Genomic DNA, 19,999 nt, shown 5'->3' with positions numbered 1-19,999 from the left:
CTTTAATATATGAACACTGGAGTTAAGTTGAAGTTATAAATCTGATTTTAATCTGTTTTATATTTTTTAAAAAAATGTTTGTTGTCTTTAGTATTCTTGGTACTATATCAATTGATTTTCATGATACAGAAGCAACTATAAGTGGTGATGGGAGTTTCACTGGATTCGGGAAGCAATCAACGTATTATTTAAAAACTGTAACAATCACAGGAAATATCTATGAAATTGGATCTAATGCATTCTATGAAATTTTTTCTCTACGAACAGTCATTTTTAACATTACTTCTCCAAATTTTATCATCAGAGATTATGCATTCTATTCATGTGGTTTTTCCCAAATTAATCTTCCTGATAATACTATATCAATAGGAGAATATGCATTTAGCCATACACATTTGGATTCAATCGAATTCCCTGCTTCTTTAACTGAAATTAAAAAAAGCTGCTTTGAGAACTGCATGGAACTTAAAAAGGTTAATTTAAAGAATATAGAAACTATACGTAATTTTGCATTTTACGGATGCAATTCATTATCAGAACTTATTTTGTCAGATTCTATAAAAACAATAGGAGGATCTGTATTTACCAAGTGTGATTTAATAACAAAATTAACAATTCCTCCAAAAGTTGATGAGTTATCAAGTTATACATTCAATGAAATGGGCGGTTTACAAAAACTAAACTTAAATCATGTTAAAAGATTATCAGAATATTCTATTCACGATTGTCCAAAATTGAATTATATTCATTTTGGAGATAGTTTAGAGTTCATTGATGAAAAGGCACTCCAATTCATTTATCTGAAAGAAATCATATTACCACCAACATTGCATAATCTATCTGCTAAAAGTTTCGCTAGTTGCAAACCCTTTTAAATTTGTAATAAGTATCCTCATTCTTGTATAGTATTTGCTTAATCTTTCGATTATTTTTTTTTTTCAGATTGTTGGATCTATTTCAAAATGAATGTGATTCATCATTACACTGAATCGTAGATTTGTGAGACATCATTGAATATATGATTAAAGGATTTCAATTTTTAAAATGATATCTATAATTATTTCATAATAAATATTAAATATATTATTTATTGTGTACTTGTTATTTGTTGTATTATATATAAAATAAAACATGATGATATTAATTTTGAAATTAAATAACGTTGAAAATAGCATTTCGGTTCAGAAATGTATTTGACTCTACAAAAGAATTTATGCACTTCGTTCAATGTAGGACATTTGCAAATGCAATCAGAAATTTTGTTTGGAGAAAATTTGTTAAAAAAAATTACGAGAATTTTTTGTTTTACATCCGAAAGAGTCTGATATAATAAAATGCCTTATTTGATCTGGTAAAAATTGAATCATCACAATTTTGAAATAAACCGTAATAGTTGATCGTACTATGCATATGTGTCATAAAATTTAAGACTGTCAAATATTATATTTCCAAATTATTACTATAAGTCAAACCTTATACTGTATACTTATCGGGAACCTCGCTTTATTCAATTTTATTTGTGAGAAATCGTAAAGTGCAATCAAAAAAATGCTTGCGTTATTTCTTGCTATTACATCTTCGTTACAAGTCCAATTAGATAATACTGAATACAATGGCACTGATTAAATGGATATTTTCTCTACTAACTCAATAAACACCAATGAAATTCAAAAAATTGAAGTAATATCAGAAAACTTCAATTTATCCATGATAAATAAGAGTATATTAAGCTCTTTAAGGATTCTCATTATCCAAAAATCGGTTTCTTCCTTACAAGTTCCTACAAATTTCTTATCAGGAACAGGAATTGAAAATGTATCAATTCCAGGCGTTAAAATTATTGGATGGGAAGCTTTTGCTCAATGTTATAACCTCACTGAAGTTCATTTTCCAGATGTGACTGATATTTTGATCAGATCTTTTTATTATTGCCAAAGTATAGTAACATTTGATGCTCCAAACTTGAAATCAGTTAACTACAGTTCATTTGGTAATTGTTTCAATCTCACAAACATAAATCTTGAAAATATAGAAACAATTGGCTCATCTGGATTCTCTGGATGCAAATCGTTCGTGGATATATCTCTTCCTAACTGTGTAACTATAAAGAATTACGCCTTCTATCAATGCTCCAACTTAAAATCTTTAGTTGGAAATAAATTGGTAAATTTAGATGAAAATGCATTCCAAAATGGTAACATTGAATCATTTACTGCTCCAAATGTAAGATCCATTCCAGATAACTGTTTCTACCAATGCCGAAATTTGAAAGAAATAAATATCGCAAAAGTTGAAAAGATTGGAGCTTTTGCCTTTACAGATTCATTAATTGAGAGTTTATATTTACAATGCTTCAAAACTCAAATCAATTAATCTTCGAAAATGTAAGAAAATAGAGAACGGAGCATTCTATTTTTCAAGCGTTGAAGAGATTTCTTTACCTGTTTGCAGAGAAATACAGGATGAAGCATTCAGAAATTGCAAGAATTTGAAAATTGCAAAATTAGATATTCTCAGAATCATTGGTGAATCAGTATTTGAAGACAGTGGCATTACTTATGTTGAATTACCTGTCTTAGAAACACTGAATACTCGTGTTTTCGGCAGTTGCTCTTCATTATCAACAATTAGACTTCAAAGTCTCAAATATTTGAATGCAACTGCATTTTCTTATCCTAATTCTGTTGAATTATATATTCCAAACTGTCAACAATTGGATGAAACTTCAATATCTCAATTTTCCAAACTTGAAAATTTGACATTAGGAGTTAAATCTGCAGATAAAATCATTTCCTCACTTCCAAAATCTCCGAAATACATCTCTTTGCCGAATATTGAGAATGTTTCAGAAAATTTATTCAGAGATTACACAAATCTTCTTCAAATCACTCTTCCTAAGTGCATTAGAATATATTCTAATGCATTCAATAACTGCAACTCTGTTAAAGAGCTTAATTTAGACTCTGTAAAATACATTGAAGGAGATAAAGTTTTTTTCAGGCTGTACTGCATTGGAAACAATATCTTTGAAAGGTTTACAATATGTAAATCGTAATTGTAACAATATTTTTGATGAATGCAGCGCTCTCAAAAATATTATTTTTGGAGAAAAGCCTCCAGGTAATATAACACGTGAAATGTTCTCTTCAACAGGAAGTTTAGCTGGAATCAAACTTACAATTGATTCAGAGGAGACATTTAAAGAATATTATCAAAATGACTGCACAATTGCTGATGATCAAGAGTATATATGGAATGGATTGAAGACAGGATTTTATGCTTCCAAGATTCCACCTCGAACTCCAGCACCAAAGCCAACTGATTCAAAGAAACCATCAAAAACAACAAGAAATGTGATAGTTACAATTGCTTGTATCGTAGCATTAGCTTTGATTGGTCTTTCATTGGTATTCTTCTACAACCGGAGAAGGAGAATCTAAAAATAAAAGAGAGGATTAATTAGATAAAAACCTGATATTGAAATAAATTACTTTTTTAAATATGTGTTATTTTTACAAAAAGATGAGATATTTTGTAAAAATTAACAGCAAATTCAGATATGAAAATGATATGAATCTTGAAAAGTTCCTAACATTTTGTTTGCCTATTAATATATCTTCAAAATGCTAAAATATTTTACCAGAAATCGAAATATGTTTAAAATGTTCATTAAATGTTTATTCATTCAGATGGATTATTGGTTAATTATTGTTTCTGGATTGAGTGGTGGCTTGTTGTTGTTAGTTCCCCAAAGTTGCCATTGATCTAAGTGGATAACACTCTTCTTGAACTTTTCAAGCCAGACTTTCTCTGCTGCTGGATCTGGGATCTTGCCCATGGATAAACTTAAGTTTTATCCTAATCTTACTACATATTATGGTTAAATTTAGACGAATTCTTTTTCCTTATTTACATTTTTAACAGGGGTTACAACCCCATGCTAAAATCATGTTATTTAGCTAAATAAAAATATAATCTTTTATTGACCATTTGACATGCAATATTTTCAAAGAGTTATCCCGCTTATAATTTTTTTAACACCCATACTTTGGGGGTCATAAGTCCTCACAAATTTCGCCTAACCGCCGAGTTCCATTGAAATGAATTTGAATGCATACCTCATCATTTCATTTCGCAACTCGAATGAGCAGTAGTGGAGACGGACATCATCATCACCATCATTCACACTCTGAGCACAACAATGATCCAAATGTTGCACTTCTTGAACCAGAAGATTGCCAACACTTCCTTGAATATGCTGAGCATGAAGAACACGAACACGAACACGATCATGATCATCACCATGGTCATGATCATGATCATAATCATGCTGCACAAGGCGTCACATGGCGTTTAATCACAATGATTGTATTGACAGGAGTATTCTTCTTAGCAGAGTTAATCACAGGCTTTGTCACAAAGTCATTATCACTTCAATCAGATGCATGGCATATGCTTTCTGACGAAGCATCACTTGTTATAGGTTTAATTGCACATGAAAAAGCCAAAAGACCACCAACAGACAAGTACACATTTGGATTAGCCCGCTCAGAAGTTATTGGTGGTTTCACAAATTCAGTTTTCCTTCTTGCAGTATGCTTGACCATTCTCTTTGAAGCAATCGAGCGTTTCATCAAGGTAGAAGAGATCGTCGAGCCTCTTGCTCTTCTAATTGTTGGTGGCCTAGGCTTACTTGTCAATTTCATTGGTATGTTCATATTCCATAACCATTCACACTCAGATAACCTCAAAGGTGTTTTCTTACACATCACAGGCGATTTCTTAGGCTCAGTTGCTGTTTGCATCTCAGCATGCGTCTGCCTTTGGACAAAATGGGAAGGCAGGTTCTACTTAGATCCAGCCTGCTCAATCCTCATCTTCTGTATCTTAATTTACGGATCACAGAATCTTCTTCGAAGAACAGGAAGTGTTTTACTAGAGACATGCCCTCCAGGCGTTGACGTCAATTCGATGAAGATTGACTTAATGAAGATTGAAGGCATGGTTGCAGTTCACGAGTTACATGTTTGGGAACTTTGCAAGGAGAGATACCTGGCATTGTTACACATTGTTGTTGATTCGAAAGACAGAAACAAGAAAGTTCTCGAACAAACTCACAACGTCATGATTGCACATAAGATCTTTTCAACAACAGTTCAAATTGAATTCGTTGACGATTTCCCACAAGGAACAGACCATATCGGATCATGCTTCTATGCTACATCCTTTGGAAGTGACAAGAGGATCTTTCAAACACCTCCAGTTTACCAACATTCAATTGGTTGTCCACACGTTAACCTCTTATCAGCTGCTGGTGAACACCACGAAGATCATGACCATGACCACGATCATCACGATCATCATGACCATGACAACAATCACCATTCACATGATCATAATCACGGATCTTCAGATCAAATTGATGTGAACGAGCAACCTCATGATCACATTGAACCATAAGATTCAAGTTTTATTGTTTATTTTATTAAAAAAATATTATTATTTCTTTAATTTATGTTATTTTCAGCAATAGTATTCAGAAAAAGATAAACATGCTTCATATTTAACCTTTTTTGAAATATTTTTGTTATATATTTTTAAGTTTAGGGAAAGATTAAAAGGTTTTGGACAGTTATTATTATGTCTTTTATATTTAAATATTTTATCAGTGTTATCCTTTGACTTCAATAGTTACCGATTTGGATTAAATATAAAACCATTTATTACAATATATATCTTCATACACATTATTTATTAGTCAAATAAATGCATGTTCACTTGATACATTGTAATCCATCACCAAAAAAGAAAAATGATTTTTTTCCAACAATTCAAGTTCTTGAGAAAATAATGCAGCTGGATGAATATTAATCTAAGTATGCTAGCCGTATAATCCAATTTATAACGTCTTGAAAAGAAATTTATGTAAAATTGACTTTTTCAATGATATTTGTTGATAATATGGCATATAATTATGCATTCATTGTATTCTTCGTGAAAAAATGCATTTGGAAAACAGTAATAATTTGAGAAGATAAAAGCATAGATATTATAACGTTCATTCTTTTCATTTTCGATCATATCGGTTAATAAAATTTCCTATAATTGAGGTGAAAGTATGATTTCATGCAGGATGAATGATAATTATTTGTTATTCAATAATTACATTGAAATTTTGAATATGAAATTCTCATCACACTTTTCAATGCTCGATTTTTAAAAACTGTTTAAAAATGGAGCTTATATTGAAATAGTGTAGAGACTAAAAATTACCACAGACTATTTCAGAGGATTGAGTGGCAACTCAATCCTCTGAAAAGTTTGAGGTAATTTGCAAAATTTACTATCATCCGCTTCAAATATTATATGTTCATATATATAGATTGATTTTAAAAAAATAAACCAATTTTAAAAGTAAATTGATTTAAATTGAATTTAAAAAAATTGTAATGATAATTGTAATATAAATGTTATTTAATCAATTAAATCCTTTATCCGTTTTTATAATATTTCAATTTTTGAGAAGCTTTTTAACACTTTCAAAAGATCGAAATCGATACAAATACTAACATTTGTTAATATTTATAATCAACCTTTTGAAAATTTTGTTACTAAACAAATCTGAAATTTTAGGCATACTTTTAAGAAATCTTCTAAATCATATGGCAATTATGAAAATTGATCTTTTGGATTCAAATTTCTAAAGCAATTTTCTGATATTATTTAAAAATTATCTCCATTTAATTGAAAATGGCTGAACCCTCGATGTCGAAATCCATGAATAGTGCAAGCTCGGCTTCATTTTCAAAAGAATCCAATTCACTAATTCATGGAAACAATGGAATAATTGATAGAGTGTTTCCAATTTTCGATCAAATGATGCAAAAAACAAGATTTCCTAGTTGGATTATGACAATAGTCTCATCTTTTCTCTTGGCACAGATCCTCTCGGTTACTCTTTGGATTTACACACCAATTTTTGAACAGTCCACTGGGAAATGGGAAAAATTTTATAACATACTAATCGAAATCATCTCATTTCAAAACCCTCTGAACCGTACAGGTACACTTTCCCCTATTCTCATTGTAAATATCTGTGTTGCCGTATTGTCATTACTATGGATCATCGGCATGATCTTCTACAACAAAGTTTTCTACGAAATACCAGCGTATCTACTATATATAACTTCATTTATCATTGATATAGTCGATCCACTCTTCATTATGCCATGCGTTTACTTAGTTAATCATGGCATCACTTCATTTCAGTATGAAACCAACAGTTTGTACACATTAGAAGTAGTCATAGGTGGAGTATCATATGCAGCCCTAATAACGATCTTCATGCTCTCAACATTTTTGAAATCAAGATCAGTTGTTCTCACAAATCTCACTTTTCCTCTATTTGATTACTTTTCCGTCACCACATGGATACTTGCTACATCATTGTTCTCTATAGTGTCCGCTATCTTCGAGTTCTTCGCCGAATGGATCTATGTTATTGGCGATGTAGTCCATATGATACTTACCCTTTATATTTGCTATCGTCTGACATTTGTTCCTTTCTATGAAGAGTGGAGAAACACAATATGTATGGCATTTGGCCTGACAACGATAGTTATGGACATCAACTATTTAGTTATCTATTTCGTTGACGCTTTTAATTATAACTATACTATTATTGTTTGTTTAGTTAGTATGATTGTTTTCTATATAATTTCGAAGATTTATTTTGTCCGCAAGATCAAGAAGATCAAAAGAGAACTGACAGCCAATGAAGAACGCAACTCAAATGTCATAGAATACTTGAATTCATTAAAACTTTTAAAGAGTCCACAACATGCAATGATGTATATTGTTGTTGGATTGGCAGAATTATGTGATTATTTCGTTGATGGACATGTCATGGAATGTGTCATGAACTCTAGTTTAGAAGAAGCAATACCAACTGTTTTACAAATGGTCACTTTATTCCCATCGGAATCCAGACATCTGAACATTTTGTACAAAAAAGTTATAATGAAAAGGAAATTATCATTGGTTGACAGATTCTTAATTTACCAAGTTTTCCATATAAAACTACGAAGATTGATTTTAGATACAAAAGAAACTCTTGAGACATTTTCAAAGCTCAAACAAAAGAATGAACAATGCAAATCAGCAATCAGAGACTTCTGGGACAAGAACAATTGTGATGAGAAATATTTGTCAACATTAGGAGAAATGATTGCTGATATCAATAGATATTTCAAGTCAACATTATCTAATAATCCAAACAACTTAAGAATAAGAAATGAATACGCTAATTTCTTATTAGAATGCAAATGCGAATTCCCTAATTCCATCAGACAAACAGTTATTGCTGAATCAATTGGTGATGGTCGTAACTTCAATGTTGATGTTTCATTTAGATCTTTGATTAACAAATTCCCAATATATCTTAAAGATGGAATATTAGATACAAAAGGTAACATTGTCCGTAATAATAATAACCAAAACTCAAAAGGAAGCCAATCATCAGCCAATTCCAATGGATCCACAAACTCTTCTTCTTTATTTGAATCAATGTCAATTGATGTTGAAAAACAAGAAATCGTTTGCAAGAAAGTTTTGAGGGATTCAAAAGTCAGATTGGCTTTTAATAACGCAGTAAGTGGTCTTAAACCAAAACAAAGCAAATTCATTGTTATTCAATGCATCTTTAATATTGTTTTGATTTTGGTTTTCTTCATTGGATATTTCTTGTTCTTCAGATCAAAGATTTCATGGAGAAAGACAAGTTACAAAGAAATAGAAAACAGTTGTTACTCAATCTGTTTCAATGTCATGACAAACATTTATACTTTAGTTGTTTTCGCGTTCCAAAATGGAAGATTTGATGGAAATGAATTGAGAATTGGAGATATCACAGTAGATAATCTTCAACCATTAGTTCCAATTGATATAACTTTCCCTCAAATGATCTTTTATTGCATTGATACATCAAGGAAATATTTCGATTCATTATTAAATGAATTGGCAGAAATGGCAAGAAATACAAATGTCTATGAAATATTACCTGTTTTGCTCAAAACTATTACTAATTTCCATGTTTGCGATGGTGGAGAACCTATTGCTACTATCCCTGGATCACTTAAATTACAATTAGCTGCTGTTGATTACATGCAAAACTCAATTGCTGGTGATTATAACCAAGGTGTTTTAATAACAAACATCTTCAAAGATAATAATTACTGCCAGATTGCTAAGAATATTCCAACAATTACGGCAAATGCTGATGAAACATTTACAGGATTATTGAATTATAATATCAAAATGTCAAAAGATTACCAGGAATACTTTACAATTTGGTGCATTGTTGGATCTGTTCTCATGTTAGTTTTAATGACTGTTCCTTCAATGGTCATTATTTATACTTATAATAGAACAGTTAGAAAACTTATTAAAGTTTTGATTAGTTTACAAAATTCTGTCAAAGAAGATGCCAAGAAACCATTGAGTTTAACTGATGAAGATAACAGTGATGTTGAAACAGCAACAGGAAATATTCAACATTCTAATACTTTAGTATATACTGCTATATTCTATTTCATTATTATTTTTGCAATTATTGCAATTTATATTTTGTTATGTTACGAAGGAATTAAGTTAGATAAAGATTTAACAACAATTTCGTATTGGTACCAGTATTCATGTCAAAGATTACCTTTAGCAGCACAAATTGGTTCAAATACTGTCCAGTTACTTATGTTGAATGGTTCATTAGAAAACAAAATCATAACAAATGATGAAATAATTAAAAACGCTGAATCTGATTTGAAGAGTTTAGTAAAAGTCAACAAATTATTGGTTTATGGAGATGACAATCTAAAGCCAAGCCTTAGATACGATGAATCATTTGATGAAATACAAATAAAGAACATTTGTGAAATGAAGAAAGAACCAGAAACAATACATGACATGTATGCATGCACAGGAATAAATAACCTTGTTGAAGTTTTCAAAAATGTCATTGAAGATGTACTTAAAAGCCCTCAAAGTTATGGTGGAACATTAAGTACTGTTACAGGAACAAATGTTGTTCATATGTTGAGATCCCATTTATATCCAATTATCTCTGAAGCAACAACAAGATGCTCAGAAATGATGGAGAAAAGATTTGATAGAGGAATGACAGATTCCATTGTATTTTTAGTCATTGGATTAGTATTAACTTTTGTTTTGTTTGTTATTCCTTGGTTCGTCAGGAAATTTGTTAATGATAACTTCAAAGTTTTGTTGATTCTTTTACAACATTTACCACCACAATCTATTATTAATACTCCTGAAATCATTGAGTTCTTCAAAGGAAGAGGTACATCTACAAAAGAAAAGATGTCAATTCAAAAATCTATTGTCATGGATGCAAATGAATGTATATTAATAACTAATGAATCAAGTGTTGTTGAAATTGTCAACAAGAGTGTTCAAGAAAACATTGGATTAACACCAGATCAAATGCTTGGCCAAGAAATTGTTAATTTCGTTTCAGATCAAGATCAACAAAAACTCAAACAACAAATTGATTTGATGACAAGTGGCCAAGGATCATTATTCTGGCAAGATCATATCTCTTTCAATGATGATAACAATGAACAAATTCCTTTCGCAATAACAATGATAGGAATGAAAGATTCAAATGATAATTTGAACTCAATTGTTTTCATTTTGACAAATGAATTGGAAGAGATACAAAAGAGGAAAGAAGCTGAAGAAGCCAAAGCCAAATCAGAGAAATTGTTGTATCAGATATTACCAAAGAACATTGTTGTAAGATTAAATGGTGGAGAAACAGATATTTCTTTCACTATTAATTCGGCAACAATTTTCTTCATTGATATTGTCAAGTTCTCTAATTATGCAAGCTTATTAACACCATCAGAAATCATGTCTAACTTGTCTTTGGTGTTTGCAACATTTGATTCGATTGTTTCCAAATATACAACAATCACAAAGATCAAATTGATTGGTGATGTTTATATGGCAGCTGCTGGTTTGTTCATGGAAGAAGATTCTCCACAAAAACATGCTGAAGAAGCTGTCAGATGTTGTCTTGAATGCAGTAAATCAATGGATGACATTAATTATAAACTAAATGCTTCCCTTGAAGTAAGAATTGGCTGCAACAGTGGTGGTCCTTTGATTGGAGGTGTCTTGGGAACAGATAAACCAACATTCGATATCATTGGCGATCCAATCAATGTCGCTGCAAGATTACAGTCAACAGATATCCCTGGAAATGTCCAGATTTCAGGTAATACAAAAGAATTGATTCAGAACTTGGATTTCGTTATTGAAGAAAGAGGTGAAATCTACTTGAAAGGAAAAGGAAATAGAATGACTTACTTTGTTAAATTACCCGTCAAAAATGATGGAGAAAGTTCCTTTATGTTAAATCTTGATATGAATAAATAAACATGTTATATTTCTTAAATTTAATCTTATTTATCATTGAGTTTTGATGAAGTTGCTTTGAAATGTTTCATGTAACATTTCAAACTCATAAAGATATCAATGAATGATGCATAAAGATTCATGACAAGGAATAATTTGTCAAAAAATTGAATTAAAGATCAAATAATATACCAAAAAGTATATTGGATGCTTACTTTATGATGTTTCTAAAAAATATAAATGTAATATCAGCTTTCAAAAATTTCAATTAAATTTAGAATTCGGAATTGTTAACTTATGTATGTATTTGATTTTTGGTCAACTTTTGCCATTTGTAATTAAAAAAAAAAAGGTATTGGGGCCTCCAGGCACTTCGTGCCCTCTAGCCCTGAAGATGTTTAGTATAACTTTGTCCGGACAAGTAAGGGTCTATCGTCGCTACAGGAAAAGTTACAGGCGTTCCACGGAAGTATACTTTGAGAAGCCTTTTCTCCCTTATAGAATGAGATAGGACGGTTATTTTACAAAACTGACAACACTTTGACCGAGTAGTTTTTTGTGCTGAACAAAAAGTGTCATATAAACATCTGTCAAAAACCGTTTTTTACTTCACTTAAAATGCCACGTAAGCTACGTAAGAATATACGTAAGAGGAAGGGAGCATTGAAACATCCAATAGTAAAACTGACACCACAACAACAGTTGCAACAACAAATGATGAATGACCCCACTATGTTGCAACAAATGTCAAGCAACCCTATGCTTTTAAGCCGAGTTATTGGTGCACAGAGTGGAGGTTTAAGAGCGGCACTTTTAGCGAAAATGGCAGGCTATGGTGGAGCTGCAGACGGAACAGCTTATAACCCTCAAAGTCAAATGAATTTGAGTTCACTCAAAAATCAAATAACAGATGTCAAAAAGTCAAACATAGACATACAGAAACAAATAAGTGAAAACGAAAAGAAACTAGAATATGACAGACACACAAAGAAACTCAATGAGTTAAACGTAGAGAAAAAGAAGAAAGAAGAACAACTGAAAGAACTAAGTACAGAGGAATATGCGAAAAAAGTGTCAGAAAAAGCAGCAGAAGTAGCAAAAATGGAACAAGATGTTATAAATTTGAAAAACCATACTACTCAATATAAAGTACTGAAAGATGAAGAAATAAAACAAAAAGCCCTGAAGACATATATGGATAGCGATGAGTATAAAAAAGAAGTTGAAGCAAATGTAAAGGCAGAAAAACTTTTACAGTTGCAAAACCAAACCGTACAGTATGAAAACTTAGCACAAGAAAGTAAAAATAACGACGCAGCCATGCAAAAGGCAATGAAAAGCGCAGAATATATAAAAGCTAATAATGACTGGTTAGATGCCCAAGCCAACGCTAAAGCAGCCCAACTTATAGGGTCAATAAGGACAAAAATACAAGCGGATGAAGACAGTTCAAATGAAGCTTTAATGAATGCTGACTTTAAGAACGCCTTCGAAGCTCTTCATAGTAAGGTGAAACTAGTGAACGACTTCTCATCTGGAAAGAAACTGAAGTCTGAAGGTTTCGACAAAGAGTTAAGAGAAGTAGCACAAAATATGACGAAAATAACAGATGCAGCAACGAGACAGGCAGTTCAAAGTGCCTATGACGCCGTTAGAGCAACTGTTGTGGAAAGTCAAGAAAAAGAGTTACAACAGACCAAAACAGACCTAGTAAATGCTTTCTTAAAAACGAAAAGTCAGGTAGGACATTATGCTGCAGATGGAACATATGTGCCAGCTGGTGGAACTTATATACCACCAAACCCTCCAAGAGAAGCACCTGCACCAGGACTACCTAAAACATTTACATCGTCACATGGACACAGACACAGGCATGCACCAAAACCAACACAACAACCAACACAACAACCAACAGTTCAAAACACTGCACCACAACCAACAGTTCAAAACACTGCACCACAACCAACAGTTCAAAACACTGCACCACAACCAACAGTTCAAAACACTGCACCACAACCAACAGTTCAAAACACTGCACAGCAACAACCACAAACAGAGCAAGGACATAAAAGAAGTAGAGAACAAGGAAACCAAGAATTCTTAAAAATGCTTAAGGAAAATTATGGTTACCCAGATACTCTTGACTTTAGTGACAGATATAAAGAAGCTATTAGAAAGTTCAAGGAAGGAAATACTGACCCGAACCTATTTAGCTTTATGGTTCAGCACCAAATGGGATATAATTTCAAACCTGGAAAATACAAGCTCGCTAAGGGATATGATTTAATAGCATATCATCCAAATGACATGGATGAATTTACTCCGAGATATTTGGTGTCAGAGATAAATGATAATTCAACTATCTTCATGAAACGCGTAAAAAATAGAGACGGAACGAAAGAAGAAAGGGTTATGAATGCGGATGGCTTAAATAGGGAACTTGTTAAAAACGGTCTCGGAATATATGAAATGCCAGCAGATGAGGTACAAGAAACTCCACAGGAAGAAGTTCAGATACAACCAGACATGGAAGAAATAGTTCAGCAACAACAGCTAGAAGAGCCAGAAGGAAACGAACAAGTCCCTCCTTTGGAAACTAACTTCACAGAACTAGATGAAGATTTGGAACAGCCGAAAAATCTTGACCCTCAACAAGAGTATGCGGAGAATATGGAATCTTTCCAAGAGTCTAAGAAAAATTCGGCTGACATAGTAGAAGAATATCGAAAAATGTTCGCCGACATACAAAAGACTCCAACATCAGATGAAAATATTCAGCATAGAATGGAAGAACTGAAAGAAAGTGTACGCAAATACAACATCCTTTTTACTTACGACCATATAACGTTCAATCTTTGGCTGAACTCGGTGAAAATAAAAGGTTAAATTTCACCAAAACATATAGAAATGAAACATTGTTTAAAGTTCATTCAGAACCTAACCAATATGGAAACAAACCTACTTTTGTTTCTGCAGACTATGGAACTACAATGAGATGGGGTCATAAAGCTAATCCGGATAGGTGGTTCATAAACTTACAACCACAATTCCAAGAAGTTGTAGACGCAATGGAAGTGAATGGTGAACCAGATATAGCTGGTATTTTCAGCGCGGCTTTAATGCCATTGAAAGATATGAAAGATGCAGATATTTTGAACCAGTATGAAATGAACATGGCTGATGGAAATATAACACCTGACGTTCTAGAACATTTATCTCAAAGAACTACACAGAACCATAGAGATGGTATATTTGGTGAAGAGTTTAGAAAGAAAGTTAGGGAGATAGAAGGAAGAGAACTTATTGTACATGACCTTGCAAACGAAAGTTTACAAAATGTCATAAAAACTTACTTTGCAGACAATGAACTGAGAAGGGATGAATATTTAAGAAAACTCAAATGGACAGTACCAAATGAAATGTTAGTATTGAAAAACATGTTCCTTGACAAAATAAAACCAACTACAGAAATAAATGACGCAAGACTGAAACATTGGGTAAAAGCTTTCCCATTCACAAAAGATATTATTGGTAACATGGAAAGAAAACCAGAATGGCTACAAAAACATATATTTGGAAACGAGCTTATTCCATATGGACAAGCTCTGTTTGAAGAGCTTGAACCGGAAACTCAGGAAAGAGTCATGCAAACAATACGCGAAGACTCAAATACAAACTATGACAAAATCTTTCTAGGATATAGGTTACCTGAGATGGGCGACCAGAGCCCAAAGGCAAAAAGGACATGGGAAATTTACAACATATTAGGTGAACATGAGGCAAAGATGCAACAACTTGAAGCAGAGGGCAAGTTACCAAAAGCGACACCAAAGAAGAAGAGTAGAACAAAGTGAAAATAGTGAAGAAGTAACTTCATCTAGTGAAAGTAGTGGCAATGAAGGAAAAAGAAGAGTTAAAAACTCAGTCAGGAAGAAAGTAAAGCTTGGTACGAGTGGGTTCTATTATGACACATAAATCCAACTATTCTATATTTTTACCCATATGAAATGTACGCCGCTCAGAATATAACGCCAACAGTTTTGGATGCCATGAACGGAAATGTTTCCGAATGGTATAACGAATGCGACAATGCCATTAGAAGGTCAGAAATAGTTCCTGGAACTTACGAATATACAACTGCTGTTTCTTATGGAAACGTAGGTGAGTTTGGAGAAGGTTCTTCAACAACAGTAGATATTGCTTGCGACAGGTTTCATATTATTTCTATTGACAACTCATTCTTATACGTGGAACAAGACATTGAAATAAAACCTTCTGCCAAGTTGTCTGACAAGAAAGGTTGCAATGGAATTTTTCTATGTCGGATACCAATATGCTCCAGAAGTTTTCATGGGATATAAGATATATTCTAACTCTGACTTAGTTCAAACAGTAACATGGGCAAACTATGAATGGTTCGCTTTGAGAAACTCAGTACAACCACAAGCTAGAGAACAAACAGACCAGTATGCAAATATTGAGAAAATAAGAAGACTTGACCCTAACGTTCCAGGAGTTTATGTTAACTTTCTGGACAAACTGCAGCAGCAGTAACCAAAGTAAAACTGAAACTTAGAGTTCCTTTGTCATCTTTCCTCATCTTCAGTTTTTAAGATACTTGCCCAAACTGGGCAGGAAAAATTTCTATCGAACTTACTCCAAGCAAAAATAACTTAGTCATTGCACCAACACAAGACCCATTCACTATTACAGACGTTAAAGGGAACAAATCAAACGTCATTCGCCGAATTTTGCAAAGACAAAGTTGACTTAGACTTTGGTTTCTCAAACTTCAACAATGAAGTAAACTATTATTTCAATGCTGCTGGAACTGCTTGGGACCCAGTTAAGTTCACATGCGAAAAGTTTGAATGCAAGAGAATAGAAAGCAGACTTGCAGTCTATATGTTGGACCCAGATATTTCAAATGCTTTAGCTGCCAAATATATTGCAGTTCCACTTATGTTCCCTATACACCAAATATCTGTCAAAGACTTTGCAGGTGAAGTTGGAAACCAAAGTGCTGACCCAGGTGCAAGAACAGATATTGCTTTAACAACTGCAATGAAACATGCAGATACTATGTTTGTACTGTTCAGACGAACTATAAATGACTATTCTTGTTTCTACAACCCTGGTATTAAATATCATATAAACATAGATGGCAAATATTATCCAAGAGAAGATATTCTACAGTTGAGGATATGAGGTCATACAACTTGACATTAGATGCTATGAACTTTAACAACAACTTCACAACAACCATTAACCCTGAAATGCAAAGTTCTATTATGCCATATGTGAAAGTATGGACTCATACAGGAGGTCAAAAAACTCAATATACAAATGGAGACCGTTCAAACTTTTGGCTTGGCATTCCATTTGCTGACTCAGAAGACTTTATGGGTGGTATTTCAACTGTTGGTACTGTACAAATACAATATACTGGTGACAGAGACGGTCCAGATGAACTGAGAGCAAAGAAGTTTACAAAACCAATAGCACTTTTCACGGAAGATGCTCTTTTGAAGATTCGTTCGATTGCTGGGGCTCCTCAGATTGGCATAACGACAGCTTCCATCGAGCAGATTTTGGCAGCAGGTCAGTAAGTTGTTCTTGAAACTGACTTCTCTCCGTCAAATATTGACAGTACGCCAGTTTTGACATAATATTGTAAGATAAACTTACCTTTAGAAATATCTGTAAGTTTTGTTGTTATATTTTTGTCAACGTCAAGAACTTTCACCATTTCAGTTATACCAACTTTCTTTGCTTTATGGAAATATTTTGGTTCAGCAAATATTGCTATTCTATAACATTTACCATTGTTTGTATAAAGAACTATTCTGTCAATGTATTTGTATTGTTTGTGTGTGTAAACTTTGTTCTGCTTCAATTCGAAGAGATACTCGAATAGTCCATCTTTTTATTCTAAGTAAAATGTCATTTCCGAAAAATAGAAGCGTGAGTGTTTCAAAAGGTTTAATGGCGGTGGCAGATGTGAAGTTAAATTCACCAACTCAAACAAACAGTCAAAGTGTTGTTGTCAATGTCAAAGACAGAGATGTTGAAGTGGGGAAACCATACGAAGACGAAGATGGTATAACAATTGTTCCTGTAAAAGAACCAACATATCCTGAAGTTAGCAGAGACTTAAGTTCTGTTGCAGATATTCGAAACGACTACCAACAACTGAAAGACAAACTTCAAACTCAGAGAAGATTGTCAAGCTTTAAGTATAATGTTAAACTTGGTCGAACACAACCCTGTAAAAGTGAACTCATATGTCATTGCACCTCATGAAGTCTTGAAAAGAACTATTGAAACTTTTGACAGAGGCAGACGATATAAACATCAAAGAAATAGAACCCGACATTGGTTGCTGTGGTGTTTCATATAATGTCATTGACAAGATATACGTTATGAAAGGAGGTGAAACGTTGAACTTAAAGTATAGTTTCCCAGACGTCATAAAAATATTTGACGACCACAACATTTCATTAAAATTTATTTGCTAAGTAAATGGCAGAAGACATAATGGTTTATACTATTACGACTAAAAACCCTGAGTCATATAATTCTATAACAACAAACTTACAAAGTCCTCAAGGACGATATTGTAAACTAACCTTAAACACAATGACGACTAAAGCCTGTTTTGCTCTTTTGACACCAGAAGACTTTATTGTTGTGAATGGTAAAAAATACTCCTTTGAAGATACTTACTCAGATATACCACCGACAGGTTTTGTTGACTTATTTAATTTATACTTTAAGTACGGTGTAACATGTGCTGCAACTAGAGCAGGTTTCATTATGTTTGGATGTCCGACTGAGTTTACTATAAACGATATGAGCTATAATACAAAACTTATTTCTGGTTTTTACTACCAACAGTTTCCTATAACAGGAAAAGGTGTCATACAAGGAATGTCTATTCCATTGACATTAAGCACACCAATCTTATATATTGTTTTCAAACTTAGGTTCAAAGTGTTTTCGAATTGTCGACAGAAACTATTATGACCAAAAGATACTTATGCGTATAAACAATACTTTCTCTGCTGGTTTGCCTATTGTTCATTCGAATGCAGAATTTTCAACCTTAGTGAACTCAAACACTTGGCAAGTAAACGTTGACATTAGTTGACGCAAACTTTGTTCCTGTAAAACTTTTATGTCCTATGTATTTGTCAATGACGCAGAGAAAGTTTTCGAATTGGAAGATGCAACTGGTGAAAGTTATTGTATTACAAGAACAACTTCAACAACAAATAGCTCAAGAACAACAAATGCAACAAATGGAACAACAAGTCAAGAATAAAAAAATATTATTTTTTTTATTTTTATAAAAAATGTACAGAATAGATGTTTCAGATTTTATGACTTCCAAGCATTCAGAAATATGTGTCCATTTCGAGACTATAACAAAGCAGTCGAGAATTGAAACGTTTAGTCATTTATGTCGACTCTGCCCCAGAATGTTATGTATGAAAGAATGGGATGTAGTCTTTAACAAACCAAGAGCAACAATAGTGTCTAAACAAGAATGTAGACAGAAACTTAAGAAAATAAAAGTTCGTACAAGTTGGCATGAAAGATGTTAGATGCTTGGGATATCTTATTGTCAAAGTTAGAAGATTTTTCAGTTCGAGGTATAAAGTTCTATACACCTTCTCCAAACTTCTATTCTATCTTCACTGGATATAAATACGAACAAGTAGAATGGAAAGAAAATATTATAGAAGCTTGGTTAGACCATGTCAAAGAAATTATATGCAATGGAAACGAAAGAGTCTATGAGTATATCTTATGTTTGGTTTGCAAACATCTTACAACATCCAAGTGCTAAAAATGAAACTGCTCTCATTATAATTGGAAAACAAGGAACTGGTAAGAACACATTCTTTACAGATATTTTGTGCAAACTGTTAGAAGGCTATTCGAACCCAATATGACAAACTTAGAAAACATCTGTGCAAGTTTAACTTCTCAATAGAGAATATGAAAACTTATAGTTTGCAATGAACTTCAAAAGTATAGATACAACAAAAGTTTTTGAACTCAGATCTTTGAAGAGTCTTATAACAGACAAAGTTGGAGTTGTTGAAAGAAAGTATAAAGACCAAAGAGTTTGTGAAAATGTTGCAAACTTCATTATGGTTTCAAACAATGCTGTTCCGATGAAGTTAGAAAGTTCTGACAGAAGATATGTAGTTGTCAGAACGTCAGAAGCTCATATGCAAGATACAGAATATTTTGACGACTTAGCAGAAACTTTGACATCTGACTTTACAACCACTTGTTTCTCATATTTTATGACATTAGATATTTCAAAGTTCAATCCAAGACAAATTCCACATACCGAAGAGAGACAAACATTGTTAGAAGCAAACAAGAGTGTTTATGAACTGTTCATAGATGAAACTGACTTTGTGTCATTAGATGAAAGGTCATTGTACGATTCGTATAAACAATATTGTCAAGAATATGGTTATATGACAGCGTCTAAACGAACATTCTTGGCAAATGTCAAAAGTCTTTTAGACGTACAGAATGGTGTATA

The 19,999-nt window shown here is 32.8% G+C and overlaps 8 protein-coding genes and 1 pseudogene across 9 annotated transcripts, besides 1 other annotated feature; 8 read left to right on the top strand and 1 right to left on the bottom strand.

The window, feature by feature from the left end:
• Positions 1 to 74: 74 nt before the first annotated feature.
• Positions 75 to 875, top strand: TVAGG3_0699540 (BspA type Leucine rich repeat region (6 copies) family; the record flags this gene model as incomplete). Its single annotated transcript, XM_001303834.1, has 1 exon — positions 75 to 875. One exon carries the CDS (start codon positions 75 to 77, stop codon positions 873 to 875), a length of 801 nt encoding a protein of 266 aa, XP_001303835.1.
• A 684-nt stretch (positions 876 to 1,559) lies between these two features.
• Positions 1,560 to 2,434, top strand: TVAGG3_0699530 (surface antigen family; the record flags this gene model as incomplete). The annotated part of the gene is made up of 1 exon (XM_001303833.1): positions 1,627 to 2,373. The coding sequence occupies one exon, from the start codon at positions 1,627 to 1,629 to the stop codon at positions 2,371 to 2,373; it is 747 nt and encodes a 248-aa protein (XP_001303834.1).
• A 56-nt stretch (positions 2,435 to 2,490) lies between these two features.
• Positions 2,491 to 3,470, top strand: TVAGG3_0699520 (uncharacterized protein; the record flags this gene model as incomplete). The annotated part of the gene is made up of 1 exon (XM_001303832.1): positions 3,138 to 3,440. The coding sequence occupies one exon, from the start codon at positions 3,138 to 3,140 to the stop codon at positions 3,438 to 3,440; it is 303 nt and encodes a 100-aa protein (XP_001303833.1).
• Positions 3,471 to 3,694: 224 nt separating this feature from the next.
• On the bottom strand, positions 3,695 to 3,838 carry TVAGG3_0699510 (uncharacterized protein; the record flags this gene model as incomplete). The annotated part of the gene is made up of 1 exon (XM_001303831.1): positions 3,695 to 3,838. The coding sequence occupies one exon, from the start codon at positions 3,836 to 3,838 to the stop codon at positions 3,695 to 3,697; it is 144 nt and encodes a 47-aa protein (XP_001303832.1).
• Positions 3,839 to 4,138: 300 nt separating this feature from the next.
• Positions 4,139 to 5,606, top strand: TVAGG3_0699500 (regulation of zinc ion transport; the record flags this gene model as incomplete). The annotated part of the gene is made up of 1 exon (XM_001303830.1): positions 4,144 to 5,460. One exon carries the CDS (start codon positions 4,144 to 4,146, stop codon positions 5,458 to 5,460), a length of 1,317 nt encoding a protein of 438 aa, XP_001303831.1.
• A 1,144-nt stretch (positions 5,607 to 6,750) lies between these two features.
• TVAGG3_0699490 (adenylate cyclase type 1 family) lies at positions 6,751 to 11,454 on the top strand (the record flags this gene model as incomplete). The annotated part of the gene is made up of 1 exon (XM_001303829.1): positions 6,751 to 11,454. The coding sequence occupies one exon, from the start codon at positions 6,751 to 6,753 to the stop codon at positions 11,452 to 11,454; it is 4,704 nt and encodes a 1,567-aa protein (XP_001303830.1).
• A 597-nt stretch (positions 11,455 to 12,051) lies between these two features.
• TVAGG3_0699480 (protein of unknown function, DUF4106 family) lies at positions 12,052 to 13,972 on the top strand (the record flags this gene model as incomplete). Its single annotated transcript, XM_051243326.1, has 1 exon — positions 12,052 to 13,972. A coding segment is annotated over one exon (1,921 nt), but the record flags the coding sequence as incomplete, so codon positions are not given.
• Positions 13,973 to 14,366: 394 nt separating this feature from the next.
• Positions 14,367 to 19,999: part of a mobile genetic element that runs on past the window's edge.
• Positions 14,568 to 15,287, top strand: TVAGG3_0699470 (protein of unknown function, DUF4106 family; the record flags this gene model as incomplete). The annotated part of the gene is made up of 1 exon (XM_051243325.1): positions 14,568 to 15,287. One exon carries the CDS (start codon positions 14,568 to 14,570, stop codon positions 15,285 to 15,287), a length of 720 nt encoding a protein of 239 aa, XP_051089912.1.
• Positions 15,784 to 16,842, top strand: TVAGG3_0699460 (annotated as a pseudogene). The gene has a single exon. A coding segment is annotated over exon 1 (1,059 nt).

The sequence above is a fragment of the Trichomonas vaginalis genome, chromosome III (genome assembly GCF_026262505.1).
Source record: "Trichomonas vaginalis G3 chromosome III, whole genome shotgun sequence".
Lineage (NCBI taxonomy): Eukaryota > Parabasalia > Trichomonadida > Trichomonadidae > Trichomonas > Trichomonas vaginalis.
This window is presented reverse-complemented; position numbering and strand designations above follow the sequence as displayed.